General features: G+C 37.8%; 1 protein-coding gene across 1 annotated transcript; it reads left to right on the top strand.

Annotated features, from left to right (window-relative positions):
* The first annotated feature begins 14315 nt into the window (after positions 1–14315).
* LOC106660094 (40S ribosomal protein S11-like) lies at positions 14316–15994 on the top strand. Its single transcript, XM_014382932.2, has 4 exons — positions 14316–14386; positions 15116–15238; positions 15426–15631; positions 15846–15994. The coding sequence occupies exons 1-4, from the start codon at positions 14372–14374 to the stop codon at positions 15967–15969; spliced, it is 468 nt and encodes a 155-aa protein (XP_014238418.1). The 5' UTR covers positions 14316–14371; the 3' UTR covers positions 15970–15994.
* Positions 15995–16134: the final 140 nt, after the last annotated feature.

The following is a 16134-nucleotide window of genomic DNA, read 5'->3' on the forward strand; positions in this document are numbered from 1 at the left end:
TTTTTACACGAGCTACATATGCGAAAAAGATATAAGAATAACGCGTGTCTGATAATGACTATGAGCCTATGTCTGTTCTCTCTTCTTTATGACAGTAATAGTGAGTACATAGTAAGGAAAATAACAATGATTCTTCAATTAATTTTTCAATTTATTATTTGAATTTTTAAATAAATAATTGTTCACTTTTTTGATTGAAACTTTGCATGGTTTCTTTTACAAAATTTACATGATTGATTCCACAAATAATTTAAAAATTATCTAGTTTTCACCGCATGTAAAGGCATATTAAATGTTTTAGATTTTGAAGTTTTTTTTCAATTTTTAGAGTACACGTTCTGAGAAAAGTTGTTGTGTGGAATACAGTACGTTGGAGTATAAACATGTTTTCAGCGTGATCTATTGACTGCATTTAACATTACCGGGATTACCAACATGCAATATGCACGTATTTTAATGTTTAATGGTTAATGAATAAATTAAATATTTAAAAGGACTCAAATAATCGTAATAAAAAGTCGCATGAACGTAAAGTCTAAAGTCAGTACACAGCGTTTGATAATAATTCATCATGATAGATTGATAAAAAGAATTTCGTCATCCTATTCATTTTATTATAAACTAGCGGTACCCGTCGTGGCTTCGCTCACGTTAAATTTCAAAGAGTAGGAGAATATTTATAAAAACAAAATAATATTTTAGCCTTTTTATGCAAAAAGACATTCAGGAATATGTTTAAAAAAGTGCTTGAGGGTAAGACAATTAGGAATGACAGAAGATTTGAAGTAAGCAACGTTCATCGCACGACAACAACTTTCTTTGCGTATGAAAGGGAAATTTAAACAAAGCCTTTTAACGATTAAACTGAAGAATTCTGGATCGACTTTTTTAAAAATTGTGGAATATCACCAATGAGCGATGAGCGATGAGCATTGAGTGTGAGGGTGCGATGAGAGTGGGGGAGCAGGTGAGTGTGTGCGAAGTGATAAAAAACGAAAAAAATTCAAAAGTCAAAAACAAAAAAAGAAAAATGTAATCTAAGATCGTAGAAACCTTCACAGTGGTATAGTAAATGTATGGTAAAAATTTTAAAACGATAGTACGGGTAGTTTTTAAGAACATAAAATACAAACAGACGTCGTTTCTGCTTTATATATATAGATAGTATAAGTAAATTTGTAATAAGAGTAAAAGTGAGCGGTTTTAATAAGCTTAATATATACAGCTAATAAATTCGGAAATTCAGTCTATATGGTTCTCAGTTATTTCCGAGGTAGTAGTGAGGGAGGGACTTTTACATTTTTAAATTAAAGTGCAGGGTTTTCGAGCGATGAAATGTTCCTCGCAGAAAAATGAATAAAATATAAATATTTTGTTATGTTTCAACGTGACCGCGAAAAATGTTAATAAAAACGCTAACTATCTTGTTTTTCCGTAAAGCAGCGGCAGTAACAGCTAACGCGCTGCTCGAATACTTACATCTCATAGGTAGATCATAATAAATGTATCAAAGCAAAGCGATGTATGTATAGCATAAACACATGTGCTGCTTGCGCGCTGCAGTACGCGTGTGTAGAGGTATATACGTGCGCGCGTAAAGGGTGCGGATACAAGCGCGATCTAAACGACGATCTTTTAAGCCTCTGCGAGAGAAGGAAGAGAGAGAGAGAGAGAGAGAGAAAGAGAGAGAAAGAGAGCCGGATGAAGATAACCAATCTCTCTTTTATACGCGCGAGCGGCTCTTCTTTGTCGACAGTTAGAGAGAGAGAGAGAGAGAGAAAGAGCACATAGTATAGTGTTATTGGTATCGATTAGATAGCATCTTAATTGAAAATTGGAATGGTCGCTGTCGGACACGTGTGGATTAGCGGCGCTGCTTTATATCTATATATTCGCGCGCATATAAGCGAAAAATGCGCGTAAGCACACAGCTCAAGCTCGAGCTCTGCGCGCTCGCCTCGCTTGCATGCTGCATACGTATATATGTAGAGTGCCTGCAGTCATCAGAGGGAAATCGCTGTTTCCAGATCTTGCGATGCTTCGAACGCACACTCGCACACGTGATATGTATAATGTACTCTTATACCATTGATGCGCGCAGAAAGCTGCTCTCAGAGGATGAGAGCCCTTTCTTTCTGCGCAATATCTGCATGCGTGCACATACACACACGTACAAGGTATAAAATATGAATTGGAAATTTATTACATAATAGCTTTCGCACGCATACGTATCGTGTAAGCTCGTGTTTTCTATTATAACATCCTCAAGGGCTCGCGAAAATATATGCACTAGCCCTTTTCTTGAGATGGATCGCAAAATTTACCTTCTACACGCTGCGCAAGCGACGAAAATATTTGTACGACTTCCATCGATTGGTGTTCATAATTGTACTTACAGCGTGTCGGACGGGGTGCAAATACGATCGCTGCGATATTAATATCAAGCTTCGCGCGCTACCCATGGATCCCAAAACATTTATCCGGAAAGAAAATCAATCATCTGTGTACCGGACAAAATACATATAAATAAATGCGCGCAAGCACGTGAGCCTAGCAACGGAATTTCGCGCGGTGATAAACAGCCACATAAATGCGTGCTCCTTGGTGCAATGTGTGCTACATTCAAGTACGCGCGTCTATGGCATACGCAAGACGCAGCAGTGATCGTTCAATGCAATGAAATCCAATTACACTCTGTAATCACCGACGTGCGCGGCCATTGTGCCGTTTTGTATTTGTACAAACACACTGCACGCGCCCAGTCCGACTTACAAGCTTCAACATCTTCGCGAAGCTGCATCGCCGCGGCTCGTAATGTGCACCCCTCGCTGAGATACAAGGTGTATATGGTAGCTCATATATATCGCTTATTCGCGCAGTCTGAGCAGCTCTAATACAATATTTACATACCGTACAAGGTCTATGTGGCTTGCGTACACCTATGCACACGCGCGCGATGTACAGAAGTACGCAGTCCAGCACAGTAGATAAAAGGAAGCTTTCATGCTCATAGATACGTGTGTAAGTGCACATTATGTGCTGAGCGCGTTGCGCTGCCGAGTAGTGCAAAGAAAGGCGTGTAAAGCGGTATATTTTTTACTCATATATGGTCAAATCCCAAAATAAAATGCCGTTTCGTTAACAAAAAAAGGTGAATTTTTTTTTGGGTGCCCAGCGGCCTGGACCCCCGCAAATTGTTCTTAGGGGTCCTAGGAGTGAGAAAAAACGCGTGAACGCGAAATTTGAAAATAGTTCATTATTTCGGGCACTTTTGTGTTTTAGACGCCGAAAAGTCATCTTTTCACGCAAATACGACTTATTACTCGATTTCCAAGTCGTTGAAAAAGTATGAAACTCCCAAAAAAAAAGTATCTGACTTCTGTATTCGATAGGAAATTTTCTCAACTTTCTGATGGTGGTATCAGATTTTTCGAAATATCCAATTCTCACCGAGAAAATCGTCATCAAACATTGAGGACTAAATATGTTGAAAAATTCAATGCGGAAAAATTGAACTTTTTGGTTTATTTGTGACTTTTTCTTATGAAAATTGAATATTTCGGAAAATCTGATATTACCATTGGAAATATGAGGATATTTCCTATCGTAAAAATGCTCAACACTAAGGGAAGACTTACAAGCATGTATTGAGCTATCAGCTAACAGAAGTGGACAAATACCCTGAAAAGTAACCCTGGTAGAAAATAAAGCAGCTGAAATGGTAAGATGATCAAAAACTAGTCAGTTTGACTGGGCAGTTTGTACCCATTTATTAGCGGATAAAATGGTCAGAAACTGGCCAATGAAGGCGAGATCGAATATACAGGTTAAGTATAAGTAAACATAAACACAGAGTTCGCGTTATACGTTCGCGCAATTATATCGTGTGCATAACATGGATAGACAAGAGGATTGCAAAAATAAAAAGCGTTGAAAAATTACAGAGAACTTCAACTTAAGAAAAAACTAAAATCAAAGCAATATTTTGTGTCATTTATTTCCGATCGATCTGAATACGAGATCAGTGTCGACGAAACCCCCTTTTACGACAAGTAGAAAGTTTCAGATTTTCAAATTAAAAGTTACATTATAATTGAAACTCCTTACTTTTTGTAAGAGTGGTTGATTTGATATTTATTTATAATAGCATATAACCGAGAGAGGTTAAGTAACATCTCGGAGAGCGGTCAGCTGACGACTGCACACAGCAGACTACAGCATTTTTCAACTAGTTTCAATGCCGAAAACCCCTATCCAAATTGAGCAGTTTCTGACCAGTTGGAGTGCTAATATCATGTCGTTTGAAACATGGTTTATGGGGAAGTTGGTCAGTAACTGGCCAATAAACTGACTAGTCCGATTTAATTTGAGCATAAACTGATCAGTAAATGCTGATGATTTCTACCAGGGAATTCATCACTTGCGAGAGCAAGTTTATTGCGACGCGCCATCTGGCGGCCGATTGCAAAGCCCAAAGTGCAAAGTGAAGAAAGCAAGGAACCAATAAGTCCAGATTGAATAGCTTGACTTAGTTTACTATTGAATCTTATATATTAACTAGTGATATGAGGCGCGCTCGCGCGCGCCAACTAATCCAGTGAAAATGACAAATATGAAATTGAAATAAGTGATGATTTACAAATACAAACATTTTAGCGAACGCCACATTTAAGTTTTTCCACCAAAAAAATTACATGAACGACCGACGCGAGATTCCGACCAATCAATGAGCGAGGCGCAGTTACTCCTCGACCAATGAGGTGAAGAATAAAACGACTTCACGAAAACGATTTTTTTAAGGAAGGAATAAGCCCTGGTGAAGTCGGTGTGTTCCGGTGTTAATCCGGAAGGTTACTATTCAGAAAGTTCCAGCGAAAGTTCAGGTGCACGGAGCTTTCTCAAAATTTAATTACTACTTCATAAATTTTTATAATAGTTAGTTCATTTTTACGGCCTCTTTTAAATTTACATTAAAATTAACATTTAATTTTAAATAACCTGAGCAACACTATTTTTTTCAAGTACAAACAACTAACTCAATTATTGGGGATAAAAAAATACGAATAGAGAAAAAAGGACCTACATATTTTTAAACTTTGAAAGTTCTTTTTTCCTATGGTTTAGGCATCAATGTATTTTTTTGCTTTTAGGGATACATATTGATAGACGATCGCATAGGTTTCAAGTGCGTGTCGGCGCTTTCTGCAACCTGTACCTACCGCAAGATCTATTTTGCTCTCGTATTAGCGCAAAAATGTATCATGAAGACACTGATCGTATACGGAATCAAAGGGAAAACTTCCGCAATCGAGCGTCTGCTGCGCGCAAATAGCAATTTTAAGCAAAATGAATCGCGGAAGAAGAAGAAGAAGAAGAAGAAGAGAAAGAAGAAGAAGAAAAAGAGGATGACGAAGAAGTAGCAGCAGCTCGCACAACAGCAGTACACAAGAGGAAAGAGGAGTAATACGAAGATACACATCGAAAGGAGCAGTATGTATACGGGCGGGCGCAATCACGCATAAAAGAGAGCGTTTCCTCTGGTTCTCTCTCTCCCTCTTTTTATATCTTTCCTCGCGAGTACAGAGAGAAAGAAAGAGAGAGAGAGAGAGAGAGAGAGAGAGATATGCCAGTTGGAATATATCATTGGTAAAACGTATATATATGCCCTTGCGCTTCAAGCACGACTCTTCAGAAGTATACTTATACGTATAGGAAGAGTTGCACACGCTGCGCGTTCGTGAGAAGCTTACACTTGCGGCTTATAACGCGCGTGTGGATGGATAGACCATAGACACGAGAGAAAGAGAGAACAAGGGAAAGAGCAACGAGAGAAAAGTTTGAAATTAATTTTGCAGTCGGAAATTGTCGTTACAGGTGTGTGTGCGCGCGCGCGCCTATTCTTATATGAATTTGAGCGCGATTACAGGCCGTACGTCATTCATATTCGCTTGGATTTGTAATACCCTACGCACACAACAAGAAAATCCATGAGGAGGTCATGAAAAAATCTCTATATCCTTATCATCTAACAGTGCATATACCTCGTCTCTCTATCGTCCTTATAAAGCTACGCATAAAGCTAGAAGGCAGGTTCGCACACACGAACGGCGAAAAAAGCCCGGGAAAATCAGTAACAAAAGCAGTAGTAGTAGCTGTAATTTAACGCAAAGAGCAGCAGTGGCTGAAAAATATATAGTTAAAAGATCAAGAGATCAACTGTCCCTCGCATGGGTTAGACGGCAGGCCTGTTTATGTATAATAACTTGCCACTGCGAAGCTCACGGAGCCGGCTCACAAGCTCATGGATGCCTTTAAAACCGCTAAAGCTACATAATAGTATTATTTTTTGCCCGCACGAAAGCATACTTTATAACATATTATATATGTTATTACTTTCTCTCTCTCCCTCTGCCTTTTCTCTCTCGCGTGGAGCTCTATTATGGATGCTCTTTCTTGTATAGCGTGTGAGCTTGTACGAGCGTCTCGTATATTAAACCTTTACCGTTACTACTCGGCCAAGCGGCCAATTCTTCTTCCGATGTTCACTGCCACCGCCGCTGCTGCTGCTACTGGACATATTTTCGCCGTTTTCATAATGTAATGTGCCCACGCGGATTTGAGCTTTTGTACATAGTTGCGCGTGCAGTATACATAAACATAGAAATGACAGATTTTTTCTTCTTTTCAAAGTACAACTTAACGCCCCCGAGCAATAAGTATCAATTTCGTCGCGCGAAAGCTCTATTCGTCTTCGTTCCAGTTGCTCTTTCTTTCTCTCTCTCTCTCTCTCTCTCTCTCTCTTTCTCTCTCTCTCTCTTCCCTTTCCTCTTGTCGTCGTCGTTTTCTTTTGTGTTGCATCTTATATACACCTCGTGGAAAAATTTTTTTTCACTTTTACGTGCACACGCACTTCTGTGTATACGGGTATGTGTGTGCGTGTGACGAATTGCGCATTTGTTATAATAGTGCAGCGCTGCGCTTGCGAAGTAAAGAAAAGATGTATTATATGTGTGCGCGCACTAACGCACATACACACAGGTAAAAGAGAGAGAGGATAGTAATATAAGAGTTTATCTTACATGATTGAATACAGCCGCGCTCGCTCGCGGAGAGTTGAATATATATCCGCCACGTGTATAAGCGCATCTTTTATGATGTTGTGTCTTATAACGCTGCTCTCTCTCTCTTTCTCTCTATGCGCACAAGCGCATATAAAATATTATTACGTATTATGTAAGGTGAAGGATACAGGCGGATACACGTATACTGATAAATTTATAAGCGACCACCTTTTTTTATACCTTATTCTCTCTTCTCTCTCTGTCTTTCTCTTTCGAAAGCTTTTATTTCGCGGGTAATGCTAGCTTCTACGTGTGACGTATATACACACACAGCAGCGCTTCAAACTGCTGGAACAAAGATCCCTGCTCGCGATATATCGATTTAATTGAAATTGAATACATGGAATCAAGCTTTTCCTTCTCGCGTTCAAAAGTTGCTATGATAATGGCACGGAAAAATGTTTTTCTCGATGATACCGATGAAATTCACTGTCGCTCTCCAGGCCATTACGCGCCTATTCATAATAATTACGGTAACAATATATCTTTCAAGCTCTCGTGGGGTGTGAGTGAAACTGGAAAAAAGTAAAGTACAGAAAGAAAGAGAGAGAAGGAGAAAAATCAATGGGAGTGTAAGGATGCATCAGTCAGAGCGCGCGAGAGATTGAAAAGCTCGGGCTTGTATGTATACGCAGAGGCATATCATGCGAATGCTATAGAGAGAAAATCGAGGAAACGCTATTGTCTCGGAGGTGCGCGTCGTTATGCATCATGTGTACAGCGGTTAAAAGAGAGAAAGAGAACAAAACCAGACGGGCGCGTTCGCCTTATATATATCGTGGCTGCTAAAAAACTTGATTAATTACTCCCACCACGTGGAGCGGCGCGAAGCTCTGTACAGGCGCTGATCATCATGCGAACTTGGTCCCTTTTGTGCAGATCTTATACAACCGTGCGTGCATACGTATATCTGTGTGAGAATAATATGGTACACATTTGATCGCGCTCGCAGAGAGTCGGCCCGCCCGAGGCGCCGACGTTTCCGCATATAGAGGCCCTGGCTTAAAGAAACACGCAGACATAGGCTTCAACAGCAGGAACAGCAGCAGCGAGCTTTATGGATCCTGACTCTAATAGACATCATGCTGCTTCTGCAAACGTATATAATACATAGTAATGTATGGAAAGACGAGGCTCTGTATAGTTGTTGTGAATTGCCGCAAAATGTATACCTCTAAATTGGCGGAATTTTTTTCCTTTCCCTTTTCTTCTTCGTCTTCTTTTTTTTAGTGGAATGCAGTATAATGAAAAACAAGCCAGCCTCTTTCGTGCCTCGAAAAAGTCGGAAAATTAGCCGAGGTCCCGTCGCTGGCTTTGTTTTTTTTCCCGGGGTTTATTTTACACGTTACAGAGCCCCCGGGCGGGCACAATGTAATACCCAAGATCCTTTGATTCCATATAATATACATTCATAATATTCATACGCAGAGAGCAGTAGCAGCGAGCGGGAAATAAAACGCTGAAGATTACTTACGTTTCATTCGAAAAATAAAAAAGAGTGGACTCTCTCCGCGGAAAGAGAGAGACAGTAAAAATTACCGCGCGCGCGAAAACCGAACAACGGTTCAATTTTCGAGTTCTGCGAAAAACGTCCACATACGTGTACGGAGCTTTAGACTTTAGACTTATAGCAGCAACAGCAGCAGCTCTTTGTGAACGCTCACATGCTGCTGCTGTACGAAACGAGCTTGAAAAGCGATAAATCAGTAAACTCAATGTATATATAGACAAAGACGGGCGGCCACTGCACTGCTGCAGCGAATTGTCGTTGCGTCACAGTCGCGCGTGCAATCGATGCAAAAATGCATAACTGCCTACTGTCTCTCTCTTTCTCTCTCTTTGGCTGCTAGCAATATATATAAATACCCGACGACCATGAACTCACCATGCGAGCGAACGAACGAACGAGCGAGCGAGTGACAGAACGTGTGCGATGCAGAGCGCAAATTTTTCGTTTGTATTTATATGTCTTTTGTTTTGTCGCGCGCTGCAGCGCGACGAAAGACAAGTAGTCGGCTCGCACTCCTCTCAGTATACGGGGCTCTGCGGCCGCTGCCGCGCGCGCTTCGTTCGCAAAAAAGCAAAGTCGAGATTTTTCCTTCCTTTTTTTTCTTTCCTCTCCGGGTGCAAGTATACATAAGAAAGGAAAAAAATGCACACGCGGCAGGAAAAAAGAGTACGTATGTATATAAGAGTGAAAAGACTCTCTTTATACGCGATGAGTCAGTGTGTGTGAGAAAGAGAAAAAAGAGAAAAAAGTCTGTCGTCAACGACGACGCTTCCTATATACGTGTGTAGTACACCTCTATTCTTTTGGCCAGGATGCGAACGACGAGCGAGGAGGCGGCGGTGGCGGTGCTAGTGTTCCGAGAAGGGCCGTATACGTCGGCAAATATTCCAATGATGAATTCCTCGCTCGCTCGCGCGCACATGAGGACGCGTCGAGCGAAAAGAGAGAAAACTTGCGCGTGAGTTGATTCCGAAATTACTTTTTTTTCTTATCGCACGCGTTGGGCGTTATATTCGTTTGATTAAATGGCCATTGCGTGAAGACGAAAGGAGAGAGAGAGAGAGAGAGAGGGAGGAGAGAATTTTCCACTGAGCAACGTTCGTGTAACTATGCGGAAAAGAGCCCCGAGTGCGTGTGCGTGAATAGGTAATGCACCTCGGCAGTCGTATAATCGGAAGATTTTCATGTTCGCTCAACGAACGGACATCTGCCATGGACACCGCTGTATGGATACCAGTATAGATCGATGCTCTTTACGAAGAGTAGGACGTTCATAGATATTAATTTCAATGGAAAAGTGCTACCTTTCGTCAAAAAACGTCGATTTACAGTAACTATTAGGTCATACATGTATAATTACTTATAATTCTGCCTCCAAAGAAGCAAAGGGAGAGAGACATCTATTTAATCGTGTACCTTCCTGGGAGGAATGAGGGTGGAAGTTATTTATGTCTATTCAACCCCAAAATAATAACTGGCTAAGATGCATTATGCTCTTAGCATATTATATTGTTCATGTAAATTTGATATCAATAATGTATAAAGTAATACTATGTTCCCCACGAAGAGTAACATTCCTCCATTTACTTTAATACGTAAACGTGCTACTCATAGTGGACAACATTGAATAATGATTCTGAACGAAATGTTGTTTTCTCATTCAAAGGTCAAATTTAAATATTATGTTCGAGTAAGGGATTAGTGATTTTTTATTATTATTATTATTATGTTAAAAAGACTATTGTATTTTTAAGAAAAAACTATTTGCCAATAAAATGACAGCCATTTTCAAAATCAAAATTATCTCATCGATGAATCGTTAAATGATTGAAATGATTTAATTAATGATATGAAACACCATCAACAATTTTTCTTTAAGTCTTTTCTTCTTTTGTATGTAGTGGCGCATAACTGCCCTGATTTTCCACGTATTGGTTTTTCAATTTTCGTTGAAGTGGACAATCATTATTCATAATATATCATTCTGAAATAGATTTTTCGTTTTTATTTAACAACTTACACAAATTAATCGTTTAGACGGAGATTGAACGTGGTAACATTTTTTCACCCAAAATACTTTATATATTATGTAATGTTTCTAGATAATTTGAGTAAATATTTTCCCAAATTCTTTGGTGAGTTAAAATCAAGTTCATTGATATTTGAATTCGGTGGTGCGAAAATCTCGCACTTGTGCATGTTCGATCGATTCAGAGTCGCGTATCATCAAGAGCTTATCAAGCTATAGGAACCAAGTAGCAAAAAAATGACACGGGAATTAGTAATTAGCATTAGTGATTGGTGAAAACACAACGATGGCTGTGTGCAAAAGTATAATAATAGTCAAACGTCCGAGATTCAGGTAATGGTCATTCGATTCACACTCATTTCAGCACATTTTTTATTGAAATTTTAGAAAAAGATATATGCATGAGTATGTATATTTATACAATTGTCAATAATTTCTTTCGGCACTAATTGCACGCGTAATTTTTCCGACCTTCGTGCACTGCTTTTTAATGAGTAAATAAATTCGATTTCTGGCCAAATTTCTTCTCGCGCTTATCGCATGCATAATTTTTGCAGCCTTCATGAACCACCGTTTGGTGAGTAAGCAGAGGCCCTTTTTGTCCAAATTTACTTCGTGTACTGTCTTTTGGTGTATGATCAGTACCGATTTTTGTCCAAATTTCTGCTCGCAACTATCGCATGCGTAATTTTTGCGGCCTTCGTGGACTGCCCTGTGGTGAACGAGCAGATGCCCTTTTTGTTCAAATTTACTTTTGCAATTATCGCATGCACGATTGCGACTTTCATGCATCGTCTTCTGGTGGATGAGCAAATTTCTTCTCGCACTTGTCACATGCGAAATCTGTTTTTATATTGTGAATTGTGTCACGGTTTGTTATCATGCTTGATTCCAATGTAAATGACTCCTGACAAATATCGCAAAATTTTTTTTTGGTCTCCGAAACAACAATGTCGTCTTATAATTTTATTACGTAGAATACGTGATCGCGAAAAATATGACGTAAATCTGATAACTAATTTTTTCTTTTACATCCATAATTTGCAAGAGAGGAGAAATTTTGTTAGCTGCACCGCATCGCATCTAAGCTAAGCATTAAGAAAACCTAACGACCTGACTTGCTATGCGGAGCCTGACATGCACCTATGGATATCAAAAATTAAGATTATGGAAGGAATATGAGCCCGATCGACTTTGTGGTAAGTACATTATAAAATGAGCTTTCGTGATTTTACATTTTGTTCAAGCAATCGCTTGTATTCCAAAACTTGTCATTTTTCTCAAAACTAGTTTCAATGTATCAAAATCGAATTGCATTAAAAATGTCTTTCATTCATAAATAGCTACATTTTTCACGTGCAAACTACGAAAATGAAAGAAAATTGATAAAACAAATAAAAGTAGAAAAATGGCTTGCAGAACACTGTCATGTACTTGAAATTCGTTGCTTCGCTATGCGTACGTATCTGTTCGGTTTTTTTTCTCTCAGCCTTTATTTTGCCTGCTTCGCGAAAGCTCGTGCGCGCACAGCATGAATATATAACTCGTCGCAATTCGTATGCATGCGTATACGCGTGTACGCCATTATGCTGCGCTCTCAGTTTGCATGTATAAAACTTATACACGGGATATACTCATATGTACGGAGAGCGATGGGCCGATGAAAGTTGATGGAACTCTACACGTGCTGTGCGCAGCATTCGACTCTGCAGAATTCATGCTGCGTTCGACGGCCCTTTTTTTATCTGACACGCCCGCACGGGTTATAAGTACCAGGAGAAAGACAAATTATACGAAAGAGCCGATATGAATTACATCGTAAAACGTACTTTTTGTGCACTTCGCAATTAGGATAGGATGAAAAATTGAACGATCTAATCAAGATGACACGCTTTGTTTATAATTAATACTGAGCCTTGAGAACTCATTTTTTTCTTTGACTTTGAAAATTTTTTTAAAACTCAATTTTTTTATTTTTGACTTTCTATTTAATTCTATAAAATTGTTCTTTATCGACATTGACGATTAACATCACTCATCTCCGAGATAACTTTAAGAAATGCGGCCTAGTAACTAAAGCCTCAAGCTGGAAGGCGTAAGCAAGGTAGTTATAATCAATTAATCGTGTATACGTATACGAGTACTTCTATACACGGTGGGGGATTGGAAAAAGTGACAGCTCCATACAAACTTTTGTTTGTTGCTCATGCAATTCGACAAATTTTAACAAGATTTTCGATTAATAATCAGAAAAAGGTAAACTAATTACGAGAGATTTTACTAATTTTGAATTAGAAATTTAGAAAACGTATCGATCATGAAAATTAAAAAATACATTCATGTAAGTATCCATACATATTTACAATTGTCAATCAAAATTTCTTCTCGCAATAGTTGCATACTTAATATTTGCAACCTTCGTAGATTGTCTTTTGCTGGGAGAAAACATGATGCCCCTTTGGTCAAAATTTGTTCCGGCACATGTCGCGTGAGTATTCTTTGCGACCATCGTGTACTGTATTTTGGTGTCTAATAAATTTCGATTTTTCTCCAAATGTACACTAAAAAGTTTTCATTTTAATTCAAAAATTTGCCGCCCCACGCCATAGCGTGATTGACGTGCTCCATGAACCGCTACTGGATGCACAATTGTGGTATCTTAGACAAGTAATCAATTTGAGGGGGCTCAATTTCAGTTAAATGAGGCATTTTGCGTACTTCAAACGGTATCTTCAATACGGTTTACAGGACGCCAAAAAATGATAGACATTTAAAAAATAACTGCAGTCCATGTACTCGTTTAAACGATCCATTTTTTTCTCTCATCTAAGCTATTACGCTACTGTTAAGTGTGAATGACAACTCGAAGTTGGCTTAAATCTTTTATTTGACTTAAAGCTAGAAAAAATGTCCACAAAATTTTTAAGAAATCGTCTTGATACGACCAAAATTTACGGAGATAAAAGCGTTTGAAAATTTACAAAATATTAATGAAAATTATTGTTGCGTCGTGTATATTTCATGCGACGTATTGATGCGATAGAAGAATTTTACCGTTAATATTTTTTAATTAAAAAATTTCAAAAGTGAATGTTAAGTTCGTGAAATAAGTTCGTGAAATAAGTTCGTGAAAAAAATTTTAGGTTTTTATATATCCAAAAAGAAAAAAAACCGGAAGATACCATTTTGGTGATGACGATATATTCGTTAAAAATATTGGGCTCATCGTAAGTATACGATTTTATCTTGTATTTGAATATTTTTTAAATCCAAGTGATATCTGCAATTTACTTTTTGTTTAAAAACAGAGTAAGAAAGAAAGTTATACTCGTTTCAAAGTTTCGTGCGCCTTCAAGCCGTTTACCTGCTTGGCATCACTGTGTACCGAATTGCAGATACAGTATCCAATTTTACATTTGTGAAAATAACGCATGGTGATTAATAATAAAAATAAAAATAAATAGGAATAAAAGCAAATATAAAATAAAATAATACTCACAGAACTTGCACAACTAACAACCTCGTAATACTATTTTAAATGTAAGATTAAAATGCAAATGTATAGAGTTCAATTTTTGAAAATGCCCGCTTCTAATCGTGGCTCTAGCGCCATGCTCGCTTGGCCAAGTCACAAATTATCTTTCCGACACGCCGCATGAAGCCGTTGATGTGCGCAGCTCTTCCCAGCCTAGGTCTTTTTACTCGATCACCATGGCTGAACAGACGGTATGATTCTTTTATTTGTAGAAAATTAATATTTATCTATTAAATCTTGTTTTCGTAGTGAATATACGATAATGTTTAAGTTTTGCAAGTGTAAAATAAGTTCATGTGTTAAATTTGTTGAATGCAATGCTAAAAAGTTTACACTATGGCGTAGGCCAATTATTGCCACACGTGCACGTCGCGCCCGATCGTTTTAGATTAATTATTTAACAATTATGAAATGTAAATAAACAATTGTGTTCTACACTATTAATTTTTAAAATTGTAGTGGAAAATTTGTTATATTAGTCAATGTTCGGTGTCGAAAAATTGGATAACTGAATTTTTTGTATGTGTACACTGTGCACATAACCTGCAATGTTAACTGATGCATTTCAAAATCGCGGATTGCTCCTACTTTTCATTTATGAAAATTATAATTATTAGTATGACTAAAGTGAATCGAGAATAATAATCGAACGTAATCGCGCAGGTGCCTTGGAGTACTTATCCAACTATCAACTTTTCAAAATATTCTCTCTTGTAATGTTTTAAACTCTTTCTAAACTTCACATGATGATATTGACGACGGTCTTCTGAGAACATAATGAAGATAATTTAATCGTCTACTGATATATTTAAAACTTTCAATAGAATTGATAGTTTTTTATTGAAATTATTTTAATAGATAAAATGAAAAATAATCTCGCTGGTACATTCAAATACTAATAACATTGCTTTTCTTTACAGGCCAAATCGTTCTTGAAACAACCCACTGTCTTCCTTAACAAGAAGAAGGGTACCTCGAAAGGCAGATCCAAATCTCTGCGTTACACTCGCGAGGTTGGACTTGGATTCAAAACCCCAAGAGAAGTAAGCATTCATTTTATTAATATTATATTTTTGTTAACTTGTTACCAACAAATTAAATGATGATATTGACGACGGTCTTCTGAAAATAAACTGAAGATAACTTAATCGTCTACTGATTCATCTATTGATGTATTACCATTTTCAAAATATTTAGTCACATACAAATTACAATCTTTAATCATTTCAGGCCATCGAAGGCACTTATATCGATAAGAAATGCCCCTTCACTGGTGATGTATCCATCAGAGGTAGAATTCTGACTGGAACCGTCATAAAAAATAAGATGCAGAGGACCATTGTGGTTCGTCGTGATTACTTGCACTACATTCGCAAGTATAACAGATTCGAAAAGAGGCACAGAAATATGTCTGTACATTTGTCACCAGCCTTCAGGTAAATTTACAAATAATTAATCTGTCAGATATCCTCTCTAAAAGCATTTTAAATTATTTATGAACTCTATATGATGATATTGACGACGGTCTTCTGAGAACAAAATGAAGATACTTTAATCGTCTACTGATATACTTACAACTTTCAATAGAATTTATGGTTTATTATGTTTTATGTTATTTCATTTGTCTGATTGAGTTTTTTTCTTTTTCAGAGATGTTGAGATCGGTGATGTTGTTACTATTGGAGAGTGCAGACCACTCAGCAAAACTGTGCGCTTCAATGTGCTTAAAGTGTCAAAAGGCAGTGGCACAAAGAAGAGCTTCAAAAAGTTCTAAATAAATTAATTTTTACAAATTAAAACATTGGTATTTTTTATTTCAATTAGAATTTAAATGTCCCAATTTAAGTTATTTATTTCTGAATATCAAAAGTACTTTTACAGTTACTTTTACTGTTACATTTATCATGTTAAATAATATAGAACAACACAAATATTCAAT

The sequence above is a fragment of the Trichogramma pretiosum genome, unplaced genomic scaffold, assembly GCF_000599845.2.
Source record: "Trichogramma pretiosum strain Unisexual culture from Peru unplaced genomic scaffold, Tpre_2.0 scaffold18, whole genome shotgun sequence".
NCBI classification, from domain to species: domain Eukaryota; kingdom Metazoa; phylum Arthropoda; class Insecta; order Hymenoptera; family Trichogrammatidae; genus Trichogramma; species Trichogramma pretiosum.